Consider the following 21,686-nt stretch of genomic DNA (forward strand, 5'->3'; position numbering starts at 1 on the left):
ATTCCAGAATGGCAGCACAGCTAGGTTTGTTTGACCTCTACTGTACAGGTGTGAATTTGCATTTCCATCAGCCTGAGCCTTATTCATTTCACTTTTGGTGTGAAAGGGAAAGCAAATCTAGCCAAGGTAAGAAAAAGTAACTGTAAAGCAATATTGTAATGCATTACTTTTAAACATAACTTTCCCCAACACTGCTCATAAGCAACAATCATAAAACATGCAAAACAGCCATTGATCGTTGAGGAACTTTTATACTAACATTAAATTCTGTATAATTTTGTTTTCTGGACTGTATATAAACAAGTTATGTGAAATGTCTAATTCAGGACAGTGCTAAAAATATAAAAGGTAATTTTTATGATCCCTCTTATTTTTTTTAGTGATAAACATCCTTTGCAAATTCTGCTAGGTGGGTACAATCTTATGAACACAACTATATATTTTTTTTGTGTAAGTTGTGTTTGGAAAAATAATTTTTTTTAATTTCAATGCTTTTATCAGTTTTGAAAGCAGTGTGTTCGTGTTGAAAATGTGCTGCAAATAGTGTCTTGCAGATGGTGAAGTATGAATGACAAAAGTGTTCATGGATTTTGGAAAATGTGATCATTAAATGCATTTTGTGTGAAAGCAATGAAAAATTATTCACAGTTTGGTCCTCAAAGACTTCTGTTTCGCTGAATGTGTGAAGAGTTTTGAAAATGTGGCTTCAGTATTGAATGGTGCTTGTTAGCAATTGAAAAAAAACAGAGTAATGGGGTATTAGCAACTGTAAAAACTGTGATTAATTTAAGCCACAATAAACTCATTATTAATTTTGCTCAGTTTCATAAAAAGATTCACTGATTCATTTAGGCCATCAATACTGTTCCCATATACTTTCACAGAAAAATCTAACATCATAACAAGGATGTTATACAGCTTATATTACCAGTCTGTAGTAAGATGATGTTTGGTGTTCAATGTTCAAATTATGTTTGGTGTTCATGTTCAGAGATGTTTTGCAGAGATGTTTTGTTTCAACTTTATTTGCATAGTACGCCTACTACTCCCACACTGAAGCCTCTATAAACCACAAGCGCTCTGTACCCTGGAGTCAGGAATCATTTTTCTTTACTTTGAGAGCTGAAATTTTACATTGTTTTTTCACTTTTTAATTTCTGTATTTTTTTCCAACTATTTGTCTTAACTGACAGACGTGCAAACGTGCAATGGCTCAGTTTTTATCAACATGCTTCTTAGTTTTGATATCAGCACAACTGGTGAGTATCCTTACATTAATGTAATCTTATATATATATAAATCTGGGCAATGATTAATCGCGATTAATCACATCCAAAATAAAAGTTTGTGTTTACATAATATATGTTTGTGTATTGTGTATAATTATTTTGTGTATAATTATTTTGTATATATAAAGAAGAATTTAAGAAAAATTGGTTGTTTATATATAAAATATTTATATATAATATATAAATGATGTATAAATATATATACAGTATATACATGCAAATATTCCTTAAAAGAATAAATAATAATAATAATAATATATATATATATATATATATATATATATATATATATATATGCATATGTGTGTATTTATATAGGCCTATACAAAATGATTATATGCAGTACACACATATATTTTGTAAACACAAACAACATTTTTTGGATGTGATTAATCATGATTAATCGTTGCTATATATAAATCTTGTAACTATTCTATATGTGTAGTGTTCTCATATTCACATCATATTATCTTTATAGGTCAAATCATCTGGTGTGTTTGAGTTGAAGGTTCAGTCATTCACAACCAACAGCAGCAGTGTGTGTAAACAGTCCAGAGAATGTAAGGGTTTTTTCCGTGTTTGCCTGAACTACACGCAGGATGTCTTTTCATATAGGCTGGCATGTTCAGATGGCACTGGACTGACCGGAACATTCAGCACAGACCAGAGCTCCATTTACACTAGTGCACCAAAACTGTGCCCTTTAACTTCAAGTGGCCGGTGAGTAGCTCAAAGTGAATGAACATTGAAAAATATAACAGATATAATATCATGCTACAGTAGGCCTACATATAGCATAGACTTTGCATAGGCATACAACTGACAGATATCACCCAAATAGATCCTGGAATAATCATGTCTTTCTCACTAATGCTTAAAAGAAATGTGACTGCGGTCAGAGTCTTTGTTTATCCAATCAGAAGACTATGAGCCGCTTTCTGCCAGTAAATCATTTCGCGGATTCAGCCCATGGGAATCAGGAAGCGGGGAAAGGCAGTTCTCAGATTGTCATGTGAGAACGCTATGTTGCTACCGTTGCATTTATTTTGGATTTTGACAACTAAAATCAAAATTCCAGTATAAAGTAGATTAGATACAAAGCCTTGTGAAGCTCTGAAAAAGCTTTCCTTTGATCATGCAGGGAAAAGATTCAAGCCTCTGAGCATTGACAACAGTTCCATCTGCTGATTCGTAACATTTACAGTAGCCGTAAAGCCGATAATTAAAGGCAGGCGATTTGTTCCAAAACATTTTTTATTATGCTGTATGAAAGTCTCTTCACATCTCGATAGCAATCACTAAGTTAAGCTTTGGAGCTGCTCTGAAGAGAGGGTGTGATCTTATTCTTTCAAAGCTAGCTCACTATTGCTAGCCTCTCTGAAAAACGCCTACCCTACCGTGATTCTTCTTGCAGAGTAATTTTTGCTCACCTGTCACCCAACGCGACAACACCGACAGCCTAAACTAACACTCCGTTCTATTTCTTATTAACGGTCTTGCGCTACATTCGACAACAGTACAAATGGATTTGGTTTTCTTTGAGTGCAGGGCCACAGCGCCCAGTGTAGCACGTGTTACAAAATTACTACTGTCATTACAGGGAACTGTCTCAGTGATAATTGAAGCATGGAACACAGAGGCCTCCAATGATCAGTCAACAGGTATGCCCCTTTTTTTAATTTCACATTTTATTTACAGACCAGTGTTTAATAATGCATTTATTGTTTTTCAGAGAATCTAAATAGTATGATAAGCCACTTTGTCACAAAAAGAAATATTACTATTGGTGAGAAATGGTCCCAGGGTGTGCATCTTGGAGAGCAAAGTAAAACTGCGCTTTTCCTACCGCGTAGTGTGTGATGAATTCTACCATGGCGATGACTGCTCTGATTTCTGCCGCCCACGAGATGACCCGTTCGGTCACTTTAACTGTGACGCCGCTGGAAATAGAATTTGCTTGCCTGAATGGAAAGGCGAATATTGTGCAGAACGTAAGAGTTTTTTTGTTGTTGTCCATTAACATCAAAACAACCAATATAATATATATATATATATATATATTTATATTTTTTTTTAATAATTTATTTATTTATTATAAAATATATAGCCTATATATATTTTATATATTTTCAGCTATCTGCTCATCCGGCTGTAGTGAGAAACACGGTTATTGTGAGGCCCCTGGTCAGTGTAAGTGCCGCATTGGGTGGCAGGGCCCCCGCTGTGATGAGTGTTATCCAGGGTGCATGCATGGCACCTGCAAACAACCCTGGCAGTGCACGTGTGACGAGGGATGGGGTGGCCTGTTGTGTGACATGAAAATAGTCTGAATTCAGAAATTCTGTGTTTTCCTGGTTGTGATTTCATTTATAATAGGCTGCTATGGGGAAGAAAACATCTGAAATACAAAAATACAATAAAATTCCTATTTTCTTTTTCCAGGACATTTTTACAAAATTATGATGTCCTGTTAACAATAAACACTGTTTAAAATTATGAGCATCGTTTTAGGTTCTTTTTAGGGCCAGTGTGACATCAAAGAGACATTTTAACAGCAAATGTGCTCTATATTACAGAGAAGAGTTCCATATATACCCATCACACCCAAGTTGTATTATGCTATCATGACCCTTGCTGGTAGATGTTGGAAGTACATCTTATGGCTGCAAAGACCATCTTTCTCCATTGACAGTCATTAAAAAATATATGTGCATTCCAACAGAATTTTTGCTGGCAACAAATGGATAGTGAATATTTCATTTAATATATTTATATATAGTACAGTGAGGAAAATAAGTATTTGAACACCCTGCTATTTTGCAAGTTCTCCCACTTAGAAATCATGGAGGGGTCTGAAATTGTCATCGTAGGTGCATGTCCACTGTGAGAGGCATAATCCAAAAAAAAAAAAATCCAGAAATCACAATGTATGATCTTTTAATTATTTATTTGTATGATACAGCTGCAAATAAGTATTTGAACACCTGAGAAAATCAATGTTAATATTTGGTACAGTAGCCTTTGTTTGCAATTACAAAGGTCAAACGTTTCCTGTAGTTTTTCACCAGGTTTGCACACACTGCAGGAGGGATTTTGTCCCACTCCTCCACACAGATCTTCTCTAGATCAGTCAGGTTTCTGGGCTGTCGCTGAGAAACACGGAGTTTGAGCTCCCTCCAAAGATTCTCTATTGGGTTTAGGTCTGGAGACTGGCTAGGCCACGCCAGAACCTTGATATGCTTCTTACAGAGCCACTCCTTGGTTATCCTGGCTGTGTGCTTCAGGTCATTGTCATGTTGGAAGACCCAGCCTCGACCCATCTTCAATGCTCTAACTGAGGGAAGGAGGTTGTTCCCCAAAATCTACCACTTTGACGTTTCAAAAAGTTCATAAAGAGATCGTAAAACTAATTCATATCAATGGAGTGGTTTAGTCAAAATTTTCTGAAGACAGATTGAATTTGGGCTTTTATTCACATAAACAAACAAATCAACTCACACATGAATTATATGTGACATGTAGGCTATAACTGCAATGCGATATACAGCAGGTTATTTCTTAGTCGCCAATGCTAGCAAAGCAAATCTTTTTAATCCCTTATCAATCACAATCATTTATTGCACAATATTAGAAAACATCATACAATAAAAAATTATTTTTTTTAAAAAATAAATAAATTTTAAATAAAAATCCAGCAGGTTTTCCTTGTATTGGCTTTGGACACAGTCACCTACATTTTGTGTTGTAATGAAACGTTTAATGAGTCCAGTTTCCAGTTTGGGTTACACTGTACTTGGGATTGTCACCGGAAAGATGGGAGAGAGGCAGCTGCTATCCACATTTACCACTCATTCATTTTTATCAGCATGCTTAAACCTGTATATAGTACTATTATTCATAGAATCTCTGCAGATGACAGTTTCACTGTTGGTCCTAATTAAATTGACCCCAAACCCCGGATAGAGCGGCTGAGTGAATGTGGTCTGGATACAATCATAAAGTTTCAAAATAATCCTTAGGAAACCAATAGGGCCTTCACCCTTTCAGGGCTTGGGCCCGAATAAATATGTTCTTGGGCTTCAATTAGAGGCACTTTTGACTTGAAATCTTGAAAAATTAAACTTCTTTAAACTTTGTAATCAGAAATGTTTCTTAAGCAGCAAATCAGTATTAGAATGATTTCTGAGGTGTCATGTGACACTGAAATCTGGAGTAATGAGCTCTGCTATCACAAGAAAAAACAAAAACATTTTAAAATATTAAAACAGAAAACAGTTTGTAAATTGTTTTCCCAATATTACTGTTTGCTTTTTTAACCAGATAAATGCAATCTTGGTGAACATAAACATAAAGAACCACACACTAAACTTTGGACAGTAGTGTATATTATATCAAAACCAGCACAAGCACACTTTTCAATCAAAACATTTAAAAAAAATCCAATTTGTTACATTATTTTGCTAATATGCATATTTGTAAATGTAATTTTTTGTGATCATCAAATTGGTTGCTTATTCTATTCCGTAAAATAATGTGAAGTGTTTTTCTCATTTACAGTAGCCTAGTTGTACCAAATTACACTTTTGTCCATACTATTTTGTTTAATCCAAATTGTAAGCTACTTGTAATGTATTAAAGCAACACATTCATGCACTGTAAAAAAATTCTAACCCTCCCAAATCAAAAATTTCAAGTGACCGATAACATCTAAATTTTTCAATTGGCCCAAGTGAAATTCTTGTTGCAATAGTCTGTTAACATTGGCTCAATGAGAAATAATACGTCAGACTAATTGAAAAATTTAGATGTTATCGGTCACTTGAAATTTTTGACTTGGGGATGTAATTTTTTTTTACAGTGTGCTTGTGTGTGTTCTTAAGTTATTTAGCTTATATTTACAAAATGAACAAGAATTTAAGAAAAATCACACCAGGATATATAAAACTTGTTAGTCCACAGATACATTTATGCAGGTTTATTTCAGTTATTGCATTCAACAAATGACAACAAGTAAAAGACAGTTTTAAAGCATCGCAAGGTATAAAGGTGTATATAATGTATACGACTTTTTAAGTTTTCTGTGCTTTATCCTAAACACAAAGTGAATGTCTGCAATCATTCAGTCAGGGATGAATGCACAAAACGTGCAAACTAATAAAAACATCATAAACGGTTACGAAATGATAAACAATTAAAGTGTATGCATAAGTTTGTGCGACACTGAAACTATTTACCTATTTTTGTTAAAAATATATAATCCATTAAACTTACTGAGACAGGCCTACAAGGAGGAGCGTGAACTAAAATTCTCAGTTCCAGGAAACTCATGAATATTCATAAGCTCCGCCCACTGAAACTCTCATAACAATTGGCCCAGAGGAAGCCCCGGAAGTGGAAACGCGGCTAATGATGTAATGACTGAAGTTCTGACAGAACTGGAAACATTTCACATTAAAAATTAAACTCACCTGATGTGTCTACACAGCCTCTTTTAGCACCCGAAGCTCCTTCTCTCTTTCCTGAATTCTCTGCTGGAACTTTGTTACCCAAAGATTTCTGTAAAACAAATAACAGCAAACTTCAACAATCCTCCCATAATTTGAACAATCCTCAAAGGGATAGTTCACCCAAAATAAAAAAAATTATGTCATCATTTACTTACCCTCATGTTTTTTTCAAACATGTATGACTTTATATCACAAAATATTTATATAAAAATATCCTAGACATTATTTTCCGTATAATAATAGTGAAAAGAACTAAATCCATGCTTATTTTTCTGGCCAAAATGACACAAAATCTTCTGATATCATACAATAACTTTGTGTGATTTTAAGTCAGTGAGCTAATATATAGCTAATGTTCACAAATCTGTTTTTATAACAGTAAAAGCTCTTTTCATGAAGTCGCAATGTTATATTGTCATGTTTATAAAACTGATTAAAAAAAATGGTGACATTATCATGCAATAATTTGAATGTTGATAAAAATATAAAGATAGTTGTAATATCCAGAAACCATTCAAACAAAACTATTTTTCCTCCTCCAGAAACAGGTTGAAAATATACAAGGAAAATTCCAGCAGAGAGTCCAAGAGAGACAGAAAGATCTTCAGGAGCTCAGAGAAGCTGTGGAGATTCACAAGGTGAGACATTTAGTCACTGAGGAGTGAGGAGCACAGTGCTGGGCCACTTTCCCATCCCACTGAAAGTTCTGATTGTCTGTGTGTCCTAACAGAGCTCTGCACAGTCGACAGTGGTGTACAGTGAGAAGATCTTTACTAAACTGATCCGCTCCATTAAGAAAAGCCGATCTGAGATGACACAGATGATCAGAGATCAGGAAAAGGCTGCAGTGAGTCGAGCTGAAGAACGACTGGAGCGACTGGAGCAGGAGATTGATGATCTGAGGAGGAGAGAAGCTGAGCTGGAGCAACTTTCACACACTGACGATCACATATATTACCTGCAGGTAACTGAGATCTTAATAACAGGACTGTTGTCATAAGCAACATCTCTCCTAATTTTACTGTAATAATAACTATTATCAAAGCCACTAAAATAATAATACATACATGTTAGATCCATTTGCTTTACCAGATCCTGTCAGAAGATACTGTATCTGTTTTGTCTGGTTTTGTCTGTTTGTCTAAATTTTTTGCTATACTGGTTGAAAGACTGTACTATGAAAGCTTGTTTCCGCCACATAATAGAAAATAAAAAAGGTAATTGCAACTTTTTATCTCACAATTTGGACGTTTTTACAGATGTTTACATCTCCTAATTCTGAACTTTTTTCTTAGAATTGCGTGATATAAAGTCGCAATTGCAAGAAAAAAAAGTTAGAATTGTGAGATAAAGTGTCACAATTATCTTTTAAATTGTTTTATTCTTTTCCAGAAACAAGCTTGCATACTTTACAGCCTGATAGCAATCAATAATTGAAGTGGTCTAAATATATATCTTCTGTGAAATTCTCAGGACTATAAAATGTTAGTCCAATCATTGCATTCGGACCAAATGATACCTGCCTGTCAACCTATGTATTTGCATACCCCTCTGTGCAGTAGTGGTTCTGGCTTATATGGTAGGCTACTCTAGGTGAAATAAGACATGTCAAAAAATAGTGGGTCACCACTTTTGAATAAGAAACAATATCAAGTCTAAACTCGTCAAAACTCCGCAAAACACAACAACAAGCATATCGGTTAGTACACACTCATAACATAGCCTAAGTTTTTTTAAAGTAGCCTACTTCTGCTTACCGCATAGCCTGGCAAGCCAGACCTACATCAAGATGTTACTAGGTCTGGCAACTCACCATAGACACGGCTCAATCCGAGGGGCGGGATAAACGGCTGTCTTTCAAATTCCCTCGGCACACAATAGGACAGCGCTTCAACCAACCAGAGCGTTTTCCCAACAGCGGAGCTAATGTTAGACAATTTATATAAAAGGACTTGCGTTAGTTGATAGATTCAACTTTTGCCATATCTGGCCGGCAAAACTACGAACACATCTTCCTTTTTTTAGGAATGACTTAAGTGCCATTCTTTGCTCTTTTCTCAAAGAAAAGCTTAACTCCAAGTCCTCCAGAGTCCGGCCAAAGCCGATTCGAAAGACTGTTCGCCAGCAGCAGAAAACATTCTTTGTTTTCAAGTAGCGGGGAACCGTCGCAACTCTGTCGTCATTATGTTAAGCCCGCCCCGCCTACTCTATACACGATGTGATTGGCCTGACCCAATTTAGGTTTTTGCAGCTCAATGGAAAGTCAATGGAGAGTTGCTAGACTACCCTGGCTGCAAAATAAATTTTGCTGCCGCTAGGGTGCGTCTAGATTTCTAGGCTACTTACTGCAGGCTCTACTACACTCACTCATCTCTCTCCTTATCCTCCTCACTATCATAATCAGCCACTGGAGCTGATGAAAGTCCTGCTGTTGAAGAAAACATATCTGTTATTTTGACACATTTTACAGCGTCTGCTTTAAAGGCCTGTTTCTTTTTTTTCACGCTATTTCGCTGCACATTCCTTGTGTTTCTTCTCCATCTCTCTTACTATTTTGACATACACACAGTTACTGCACACTTGCTCAGAGCCCAAAGGGGGAGGTGTTAAAGATATGATTGGGCCAGCCCAGTGTAAATCAAGAAAATAACCAATGGGCCGCTGATCTATGTGTTTCATGGGCCGGTCTGTCAGAAAGAAAAAAAAACCTACGCTGACTTTTTTTTGTTTTGAAAAATGCATTTTTTTTTCAATGCATTACACCGGCACAAGACTCCAGCGCTGCCAATTAAGCAAAACAAAACAAAACGAATGGGCCGCCGATGTATGGGCCGTTCAGACAAAAAACACGTCGGCCCACCGGGAAAGTGACCTGCTGACGTAGGACTTGTGCTCTTATGCTAATTCTTTCTTCTTGGGGTGGGCGGATCGATCCTGAAGTATCGATACTTTCGATACTTAAGTGGTATCAAAAAGGATCGATCCTCACATAAAAATATCGATCCAAATGTGTGTTTTTTTACCAGTCATTTTTTATTAATTAAGCACGCAATTCAGTGCGTAAAATAAGCTTCTAAGTGGAAAAATAAGCAAATGTTAGCGAATAATTGTATTACATCTGGATACAAGATGAAACCAATCAATCACAGAGAGCGTTCGATGCTGGTGCTTCGCTGAGCTCACGGGCCCACAGTGCCTTGCTTAGATGACAGAGAAACAATCAGGAGTTATTTCGCAACAAACAAACTAAAAGTGTACATACCGGTTCAAAATGTTGACGTCAGAAAATATATTTTTTTATGAAATTAATATTTTTATTCGACAAGGATCGATGCATTAAATTGATCAAAAGTGACAGTGAAGGGTTTTACACTGTTAAAAAAAAAATCTATTTCATATAAATGCTGTTCTTTCAACTTTGTTCATCGAATAATTCTGCATAAAATGTATCATGGTTTCCACAAAAATATGAAGCTGTTTTCAACATTGATAATAATAAGAAATGTTTCTTGAGCAGCAAATCAGCATATTAAAATGATTTCTCATCATGAAGGATCCTGAAGACTGGAGTAATGATGCTGAAAATTCAGCTTTGATCACAGGAATAAATTACAGTTTACTATGACATAGAAAACAGATAGCCTACGTTAAATTGTAATAATATTTATAAATAATAAATAATAGTAAATAATAGTAATAGTAATAGTAATAATAATTTTGTAAATAATAGTTTACTGTATTTTTGATCAAATAAATGCAGAAGAGAATTAAAAATCTTACAGACCCCAAACTTTTGAACAGTAGGCTAGTGTACAATAGTATATTTAGGGTAGTTTGGTAAAAGTCACTGACTAATTACAGGCGAGTTGAGAGCACAAATCACAAAATATTTAGTGGTCATGAAAATGTATTCAGATTTAGCATATTAATGATGCATTCACCTCATAAATCATGCCACACTGCTCTAGCACAGGAAAGTGCATGTGAGTTCAAGTACATGCTTTTAAAATTAAAAGAGTGTAAAGAGTATAAACTTTATAAAGATGTGAATTAATGCAGTGATTAAATATTATTTTTCAATAACAAAATTGAGTTGTCATCTGTCTTGTGGTCACTGACACAATGAAAATGCTAAAATGCTAAGTGCTACACCGTTGCAGTGTGCGTAGAAAGTAGGGGTGGGTGACACTGGCCCTGTATCTACTTGGTATCAGATCGATACCCAATTTTGCTGTAGGCTATTGCCCACCCCTACTTTCTATGCACACTGCAACGGTCTAGCACTTAGCATTTTCATTGTGTCAGTGACCACAAGACGACAACTCAGATATATTTTGTTATTGAAAAATAATATTTAATCACTGCATTAATTCACATCTTTATACTCTTGAAAATACTTAAGAGCATAGAAAACACACCAGTGTTTCCTCTAAGTAAACTTGGTGCCTCTCAACATGTCTGGTAGGCAAATAATAAAGTTTATCACAAAATATCATCTCATTTTGGTGTTTATGAAATATCAAGGGGAGGATGCTGCTAATGAAGTTTTTGTGTCTTTATATCTTTAATATTTCTGTTTATTTATTCTCTCTAGAGCTTCCAGTCTCTCTCTGAACCTCTGCAATCCACAGATGTATCCAGAGTTACTGTCAGTTCTGTCCTCTCTTATGGAGATGTGAGAAAACCTGTCTCTCAACTGAAAGCACAACTAGAGAAGTTCTGCAAAGAAGAGATGAAAAAAATATCTGGTCAAGGTAAAGTGACAGTAACAGTTACATCAGAAAAGAGTTACATTATGTAACAAGCGAAAAGAAGCTTGAGCATGTTAAAAATAAATATGAAAGTGATACTTTTTGAAAAATTATTACAATCAAGAATTAGAACTATTTGTTTATATTTAATCATTTAGCAAACGATTTTATCCAATATGTAAGTGCTGTTACAAGTCCCAGTTAGTCTAGCACAGTAGCTACACATAGCAAGTTTTTTTTTCAATAAATAAATAGAAAGAAAAATAGACAGATTAGAAATAGAATAGAATAATAAATGTTAGTATTAATGGGTCAAGTTTTGATGAAAAAGATGAGTCTTCAGTCGTTTCTTGGCAAAAGACTTGGCAGCTCGGGTTGCGATAGGCAGGTCGTTTTACCAGCAGGGAATAGGTCCATGAAAGTGATTTTGGGATGGCACCACAAGACACCATTCACTTGCAGAACACAAGCTTCTGGATGACACAAGTCTGAAGTAGTGAGTTTTATAACTATTCTAATTATATGTGTTTATTTTCTTATAGTAACAAACATCAACGTCATTTCCAGTATTGAACCCAAGACTAGGGAGCAGTTCGTACATTGTAAGTCATTATGAAAACACACACACACACACACACACACACACACACACAGTGTAAGAGAGAGAGACGTATATGTTTCACGAGACTCTTAATAAGCATAATGGTGTTGAGCTGTTTTATAACACATTTTTTAAAATCAGGTTATGAGGCAGATCATTAGCAGGTTATTAGTTTCTATATAGTGTTTCAGCAAAGTTAAACATACAGTATAATGAACGGGGGCTTTAGAAAATTTTGTGTTAAATATTCCACCTTATTTTAGCCCAGACAAAGAAAATCCTGACTATTGTCAGTTTTTTAAAATTCGAGACTCAAGAGACACATATTCAGTGCTGCCTCTCATGGGGTGTCATACATCTTGATATTCAGAACAATGTTCACAATTTTGCTTCTTGAAAGTTCAGAACAAAATTCAGTTAAGACCACATAAGGTTATATGGCAAGGTAATGAATGAACGAATGAATGAATGAATTAATGAATGAATATATATATATGGAGGAGGCAAAGTCCTCTCATTTTTTATATATCAAATGCAAATGTATGTCCCTGTTACACTTAATTTTCCTGGTTAAATAAACATTACATAAAAAAGAGAGACCAAATACAAATCTATTTGGTATTTTTAGACTATATGTAATGTTCTATTTATTAAAACAAAGTATAAATTTCATCAAGTTGGTGTTTTTACGCATTTTTACATTTATTCCAAAATATTAACTCAAGGCAGTAACAATTTAAGCAATATATTTTTGTTTGTGAACTAATGTACAGCTTTTCTTTTTAATAGACCTTTCTTCTGACAGCGAAGAATCAGACCTCAATGATTTTTTCAGACAATGAACAAAGAGCCGAATTCCCGAATCAACACTCAGGACCCTAAATCAGATGATCTTCCATTTGGGATGCCATTCACTCTAGAAAACCCCAGCTAAGTACTTTGTAGACATGCAAGCTTGAAAGAGATGATAAAGGAAAAACAGTGTCAATGATAGGCAGTGAACCCAAGACTAATGGAAGAAAACCACAAAGATAACGTTGATAAGGTTGTTTGATCCCCGAGATATAGATACAGAAAAGACTTTCTTCTTCTTAAAGACCTTTGAATGACCCACAGACACGGGGTTGAAATCCACAGAAAGACCACAGAGACTGTTTTTACATAATAAAAATGCATCAGACCATTCCAAAAAAAATGCTAGACGGACTTATAATAAAACAACTGCATAATTCTATATTATGTCTACAACCTATATGTGTGACTATTATGCTTAGATCACACATCATAATTCATGCAATTGTTATAGCTATTAAATGGTTTAAAGGAAGCATGTTTGATATCAGTGTGAATGTTGTCTGACCTCTTTAATTATTCTGTCAGTCATATCTGTGTAAAATGTATTGTATTCTTATTATAGAAATCATGTCTAAACTGTATCTACTCTCTAAACATGTCTACTCTCTGCTAAGAGCGGGAAAGCTAGGAGACCATCAGATAACATGTGGGTTATTCTTCAATTGAGGTGGCAAATGAGAGGCAGAAATTGTAAAAATGCTTGTTTGTTTTCTTTTAATAAAATGTATTGCTATGCATTTAAAATTAGTTTAATGTTCTATATCCATTAAAATTGAAGCTTAATAACATTTAGATTTTTAAATAATTTGAATCAAACAATGGTGAAACAACCACTTATGTGTTACCAATATTTGAAGTACAATTTTGGTTTGTTCTAAAATGAGCAGGGATATGCAACTTTAGGTAATAATTAACAAATACATAAATTACTTTAAGGACTCAGTTTCATTGATCATTTAAATTTAATTGTTCAAAAGAAATGTTTAACTGTCCATCTTGGCCCCTACTTTTGCCAAAGAAGAATTGTTTCTTTTTTTTTTAAATGAGTATAAAAAAGGCAGAGAGGCCGCACTATGCTTAAATATGTTTTTATTCTTATTTGCACAGACGCGTTTCGGCGCGTGCCTTCCCCAGTGTGCCGAAACGCGTCTGTGCAAATAAGAATAAAAACATATTTAAGCATAGTGCGGCCTCTCTCCCACTCTATGTATTATAATTATCTAGGCCAGCACTCTTAAAATTGACAAGTGTACACATTGAGTGAAGCCTGCTATCCACATTTATAAAAAAGGCCTTATGAAAATTATGAAAAATGGTCTGTGCTACCTTTATAGTCTTTATTCTAAAATGTTAAAACCACTTTACAGTCTAAAAACATTAAATTATAAGCTCTGAAGGAAAGAAATTTCAGATATGTTTTGAAGTAACACCACAGACGTAATATTGCATGAAAGGTTTAACAATTAAAAGTTTATTGAGCAAACAGACAAATTAGCCTAAATCCATACTTTTCTAAAATGGATGCTGCCATGCTGCCAAAATGGATTTAAAGATCAGGGGACATTTTGGAAATATGAATAAGTATTGTTGTATTACAAATTTATTAAATGTTTAATTTAGGTTCCAATACAATAGTATATAAACTGAGAAAGTTGAGTAGATTGAATTTAGCATTTGAGGTATAGATGATGATTATATCAGCTGTTAAATAGAGTTTCCAGCAAGAGATTCCTGCTCTATTGTAAGTTAAATGAGTCAGATTACTGAGACTCTCGCCCTTTGTCTTTAATGGCTCTTGGAGCCCCAGCCCCAGCCGTTGAATAGTTAGGCAGATTGGATTAGCATCTATGCATTTGAATAGTTATGCTGATTGGATTAGGATTGGTAACACTCTAGAGTCTAGGCCAGGTTCCTAAACCTGTACACTTCATTTACATGCTTTGTTAAGAGTGTCTCCACCTCTATGTAAATCCCTCCCCCTAAATGTATATAAATTGCAATGTAAAGTTCCTTTAGTCAGACTTGGATGACTACAGCGACGCACAGCGAGTTCTCAATAAAGAGTAACTTCTGCTTGAAAGATATCTCAACGTCTCCTGGTCTCTGCTTCGACGAAGGAAAAAAATATACTATGGAAGTCAATGGGACCCAGAAACTGTCTGGTTTCTGACATTCTTCTAAATATCTTCCTTTCTGTTCAGCAGAAGAAAGAAATTCATACAGGTTTGAAACAACATGAGGGTGAGTATATGATGACAGAATTTTCATTTTAAAGTGAACTATTCCTTTAATGTTTCCTGTTCCCTGTGATTCTCAGTATGTTCATGTTCATGTTCATGTTCTGTTTTTGTTTTGTATTTATTAGTTATGTTTTCCCCCTCGTGGGTTTTGTTTTGTGTTTGTTTTCCTTTATAATAAACATCATTCTCCAGCACTTGAGTCCTCACACCTTTTTGCATTGCACCCAGCCATGACAAAAGGTTGCTATAACTGTGTTGTGTGGTGAAGGTTGTTACAGCGATGTCACAATGTTGACATTTAACCACCGTTCAGGGACATTGCTTAAGGTTGTGCCTAGGGTGTCTGGACAACCACTGGACAACATATGTACTCGTCACTGCCCTGAAGCGCGAAAATCAGCCTTTTAAATTTCAACTGACCATTGGGCCATCTCTCATTCTTCATCGAGCAAGGATACGTGAGAATTGCATTTAATTTACCTCAGCTAAATAAGATAGGCTACGTATTTATTCAAACACAACCTACAACTTCCTTGTCTGATGTGACATTTTTTGAACATCATCTGGTCAGGTATGACAAATATTTAACTTTATGCCAAAACTAAAGTATGAAGCCAAAATGACGTTAATGATGAGTAATTGATTTCAGCACTCACTGAACAGGCAGCGACGAGTAGCCTACTTGTTGCACGTTAATGTTTTTTTTTTTTTTTTTGGAAATGCACAGAGAAAAATTTTTTTTGTAACTGCTCGCACACCTGTTTATATTTTCCTTTGATTTGTCGTCTCATTCGTTTCTTTGCCAGATCTTCGCATGTTTGCTCATGCTAGTTAGTCCACTCCCTGTATGTTTGTTTGTTTGTTTGTTTTCTTCTCACAAATGTATGACTTTTGGAAGTGCAATTTGATGTGACCTTGGACCACAAAACCAGTCATATTGTTGAAATTGAGATTTATACATCATCTGAAAGCCGAATAAATAAACTGTTCATTGATGTATGGTTTGTTAGGATAGGACAATATTTGATCGAGATACAACTATTGAAAATCTGGAATCTGAAGGTGCAAAAAAATCCAAACATTGAGAGAATCTCCTTTAAAGTTGTGCATTTATGTTCGCGATAGTGCTGCATTCACTCACAAAAATAAATGTTTTATATATTTACGGTAGGAAATTCACAAAATGTCTTCATGGAACATGAACTTTACTTAATATCCTAATGATTTTTGGCTTAAAAGAAAAATCTATCATTTTGACCCATACAATGTATTGTTGTTGGCTATTGCCACAAATATACCCATGCTACTAGTGACTGGTTTTGTGATCCAGGGTCACATATGCAGTTTTAATAAAGTTGAATTAGCTCAACTTCTATGTCATTTTTACTCTTCAAAGTGTACACTTGCAGGTGTTGATTATAATGAATTTACTGTTAGGCCCATAAATAATAAGGATAAACAATATTTAAAAAGTTTATAATTATATAACATATGACTAATTAAAAATTAACCACAAAACATAACATGCTACATGGGGGGTATCTATAGTATAGACCTATCTAGCATAAAAACATTAATTGTCAGAACGTTGTCTCTCAGTTGCTGAATGTCGCGTAGCAACGTTGCGACAGCCCTGTCACGTCTTACAATTCTACGTTGTTACAATGTTGCGAGCACGTAGACAGCGACGTTGCCATAGCAGAAATGCAACGTGCCACAGACGTTGCCACAATGTAAATGTGTTTGCTGGGAGGCTACCGGGTAGGTCAGTCATTTAGCATGTGATTCAATCTCATTCAGCAATCAGAAGAAAGCGGATGCAAAGCTCAGTTATTGGTACTGTGCACATACGATTGTTTATATATTCAATCTAACATATAACATACAGAACATAACTCGACGTTTAATATAATCCCAGATTTATGAATGTGTAGCCTAAATGTCTGACCAAACAATTAAAATGTTAATTATGAAAGAAAACCTTGTGCTTTGGTCATCTGAACCACTTAGACTTATTTTATTAATTTAATGAGTAAATTAGGCACACATTTAAACAAAGCCAAATCAGTATTTTTTTTGTAACAAGTAAATACGTTCGTTAACTTAAGACATAACACAAAAGACACTCTTTTTCGCCACCTGCTGGCGTATTTATGACCGCTAGACCCAATTATAGAGTCACAGACATGAATCGTGACAGGAACGGCTACTGGAGGTATTGGATATTCACTGAAGAACACAGGAGCCAAGAATTTCAAAAAGTTAAATTCAAGCACTTTAAGCACCTTATACGAACCCTGCTTTGAATAATTTCCCCAAATAAAAAGTTAAATTAACTTATTAACCCTCTGGGGACTAAGCCCTTTTTGGTCCGTTTTCTCCATTTTTACATTTGGGCTTATAAACCATATGTAATGGAGATGAAACACCATGTGTTTGGTATCTATGGATTCAGAAGACCCTAAGCTAACATAAGAATGCATGTAATGTGTTTATAAAGGAAGTATGAGTAAAAAATGTACAATAAACTAGAGAATTTCAAAAACAAAAAATTTATTTTAGTCATTTATTACTGAAAATCACACCTCACACAACAATAGTGAACAGTTTTTGAACAAAACATATATTTTTCAAACCCTTTGCTAGACAGATATTTGTAATTGTTCAATCAAAAGTGTAAAGAACAATGCAATAATTAACTTTATATACAGCGTTTTTTCAAAAAGCTGTCAGCTTCGGATTTCTCCTCGTCACTTTCCAGTAATTGTTCCAGAGCTTGTTCTGAGGTAAATCTTTTACTGCTTGCCATCATACAAGTGCTAAAACAATAAAATAATAATGCTATAATTGCTAATATGCTATAAATATTAAATATTGCTAATATATATAAATATTATAATCGTTCTGTCTCTCTCTCATATTTAAATCTCTGTGTGCAATACGCTGCTCCGTTCGCTCTCTGTCTCCTTCTCCACTCGACGCGGCTGTTTGCATCATATCACTTACTATAGTACCACACCTTGAAGGCTACAGAGTCCTCTGATTAGCTAGAATAAGTCATGGTAACCTTCTTCTGATTGGGTAAGAAAAATATTCCTCCCAGCGGCAATTTTTCCATTGGTCTTTGCATGTGGAATATTCCTAACACATCGATTTCATTGGCCTTATACGCAGTGGTATTACGCAACAAGGAAGTGTGTATACCATATCCTCCTGGGACCCAAGAATAGACTTTTGTCCACTGTAGTGGACATTATATTTTAGTGAATTTCTCTGACATCATACATGTCACATGACACAACCTGGGTGTCCTGTAAAGAGCACATTCAGGACTTTTCAGAGATACGAAATGTTTGGAGGTTTCACCATGAAAACAACTTCTCCTTGGTCTTTAAAAATGTCTGACATTAATTTAGTGATCAAATGTAGCATTCTTATGGAAATATGATAATATATTGTAATTATAATTTAAATTGGACTACTTTTCAGATTGTATTTCATAAAACAACATCTCAGGAAAATGTTAAGGGGTTTCAAATAAAAAAAAAATAATTCTGTTACAGAACAGGGCATTGATTTCATACATGTCCACTGTAGAGGACACCAGGACTTAAATCATGTTTATCAGGCATTTTGTGAGACACAACAAGTGAATATGGAAATAAATTATACATCAATATTCCTATGAAATATTAGATATTATTATTCAAATGTTGCCAATTATTACTCCAATTATTACACTTCTTTTTTCATTAAATGTTGCACCAAGAACACATTAAGGTGCAAATTAGATACCGTTTATAGATACATTGCATTGAATGGGAATATTAATTTATGGACATTTTACCCACATATTGCATAAAGTAAAATGGTGTATCAATTCATTCCGTTATTTCTTTCATAACATAGTTGAGAATAATCTTTATACAAATTTTGGTTGAAAAAATCCTGAAACCCCCAAATTTATTGGTGATTGAAAAAAAAATCCCATTGTTTTTGCCTATACATATAATTTCATGTCATTTTATTTTTTAAACAACTTAGTCCTGGTGTCCACTACAGAGGACATAGCATAACGTATGAATAAAATATTATTTTTCAAAAATGTTTTTTTACCATTTGTTTATTGTGCAGTGTGATGACATGGAAAAAAACTAAATTCAAAAAACTTTTTTTTTCTGGGTCCCAGGAGGATATACCATTGTTTTCAGCGGAATCTGAGGAAGACGGCAAAAAATACCACATCTCTCTATCATTAATAGTTTTTAAGATAATTACACATTTGTAAAAGGATGCCATTTTGGGCGGTACCGCCCAATCCGTCCCCAGAGGGTTAAATCAACAATCATCATCATTCGCCTCTAATCCCGTTTGAGACATAGGCCGTCAATAAGAGCTCTCCAACAGTTCCGGTCCTGGGCCAGTTTCTCCAGTTGTCCCCATGACAATCCCATTTTCTTGGATTCTGCCTCCAAGTCAGGTGTTTCAGGGGCGGCCTCTTTTTCTCTTGCCTTGAGGGTTCCAGGTGAGCGCCTGTCTGGTGATACTGTTAGCAGGTTTCCGGAAGGTATGGCCAATCCAGTGCCATCTTCTTTGGAGGATTTCTTTCTCTACAGGCTGCTGTCTGGTTCTCTCCCACAGTTCCCAGTTACTGATGGTAACTGGCCATCTGATTCGTAATATTCGCCTGAGGCAGGTGTTGATGAACGTCTGGATTCTCTTCATGGTTGAGGCTGTTGTTATCCATGTTTCTGCTCCATATAGAAGTATTGGCTTCACGATGGTATTGAGGAGTTTGATCTTGGTGTGGATGGTGTGGTAGATTTTTCCCTAAACCTAACTATCTGGGGCGTCTGCACTCGACACCCAACTGATCTTAATATCTCTGGCGTCTTCACTCGACATCAATACCTTAAACTGGGGCGTCTCCAAATCGACACCCAATTACCTTTATACTCTAGCTCTTGCGTCTTCAGTCGACAACTGGCCGAGTTTCTAACTAACTTTCTTCCCTAAACTAGCTTCCTGCGCAGGAATAAATCGACAAACAGACCTGCAAATGTCCTTTAAATGCTTTAATCACGGCCAGGAGATCTTCCCGAGCAGTTCTCAGGGAATCTCTCCCAAGAAGCAAGGCCGAAGGATCTCAGACAAATGCCATTGAGAATCCCACTGAAAAATACAGATACAACAGTTTTTATACACTCGGGAAAACAAATAAGACTAACATGTCACCTTCAATATGATTGGTTCAATTGGTTCAAAAGCCCCATCATTTTTCCTCTGTCACTGGCAGAGCAAACTCTGATCTTGTGATTACTTATCACAAGGTTCTAACAGACTGTCTAGTTTCAATTCCCCTTTCTGTATTTAAACACATACAGTCAAAGTCACAAGTTTTTCCCCAAAGAGTTTTGACACATTAAAAGCATATGAATGTTGTTCCTGCAAGAAAAACAAATGTTAGTTGATTAATTATAGTTGATTAATTAAAATCCATCACATTGGTCAGGGCACTGGACTTCCATACCTTCTTCAGCTGCTGGAAGCTGATCTTGCCTTGCCGATACGCACGCGTACGTCTGCATCGGTACCTCCCTGCTTGTCAATGATGCTGCCGAGGTAGGTGAAACTCTCCACCTTCTCCAGCGCTTCGTCTTCCAGCTTGATGGGTGCTGTGTCGGCTGTGTTGACCTTGAGGACCTTGGTCTTCCCTTTGTGGATGGAGCCCTATGCGTATGGAGTTCTCTGCCACAGTGTTGGTCTTCTCCTGCATCTGTTGCTGGGTGTGCGAGAGAAGTGCCAGGTCATCGGCGAAGTCGAGGTCATCCAGCTGTTTCCATAGGGTCCACTGAATACCATTCCTTCTCTGTGCTGTTGATGTCCTCATGACCCAGTCTATGGTAAGCAGAAACAGGAAAGGGGAAAGCAGGCACCCCTGTCTTACGCCAGTCCGCACTTGGAAGTTGTCTGTGGCTTGTGTGCCATGGATCACTCTGCAGGACAGTCCGTCGTATGAGTTCCGGATGATATCGGGGATCTTTATAGGTAATGTCGTAGCAGTTTTTTAGAGTGTCTGCCTGTCCACGCTGTCAAAAGCTTTCTCGTAGTCAATGAAGTTGACGTAGAGAGGTGTGTTCCATTCGAGTGACTGTTCGAGGATGATGCGCAGCATTTTGATCTGGTCGGTACAAGATCTATCTTTGCGGAAACCAGCTTGTTCATCTCTAAGCCGAGGGTCTACTGTCTCTTTTAACCTGTTGAGGATCACCCAGTTGAATACTTTGCTTGGGATGGACAGCAGTGTGATGCTTTCCTTACACTCCTTTCTTTGGAATTTTAACAAGGTAACCTTCCTTCCAATCTAGCGGTACTTGCTCCTTTTTCCAGATTTCTTGGAAAAGTGGGTAGAACATCTCCAAGCTGGTCTCCACATCGGCCTT

The 21,686-nt window shown here is 35.9% G+C and overlaps 1 protein-coding gene and 1 pseudogene across 2 annotated transcripts; both read left to right on the forward strand.

Moving 5' to 3' along the window:
- The first annotated feature begins 1,048 nt into the window (after positions 1-1,048).
- On the forward strand, positions 1,049-3,785 carry LOC311087018 (delta-like protein C; annotated as a pseudogene). The gene is made up of 5 exons (XR_014609608.1): positions 1,049-1,259; positions 1,768-2,009; positions 2,838-2,950; positions 3,022-3,280; positions 3,423-3,785. The product of XR_014609608.1 is annotated as a delta-like protein C (transcript).
- Positions 3,786-3,913: 128 nt separating this feature from the next.
- Positions 3,914-13,881, forward strand: LOC311087019 (uncharacterized protein; the record flags this gene model as incomplete). The annotated part of the gene is made up of 6 exons (XM_084120274.1): positions 3,914-3,926; positions 7,304-7,434; positions 7,527-7,760; positions 11,391-11,550; positions 12,090-12,149; positions 12,938-13,881. The coding sequence occupies 6 exons, from the start codon at positions 3,914-3,916 to the stop codon at positions 12,988-12,990; spliced, it is 651 nt and encodes a 216-aa protein (XP_083976400.1). The 3' UTR covers positions 12,991-13,881.
- Between the last annotated feature and the right edge of the window lie 7,805 nt (positions 13,882-21,686).

Source organism: Abramis brama (assembly GCF_963993115.1).
Source record: "Abramis brama genome assembly, chromosome: 7".
Taxonomy (NCBI): domain Eukaryota; kingdom Metazoa; phylum Chordata; class Actinopteri; order Cypriniformes; family Leuciscidae; genus Abramis; species Abramis brama.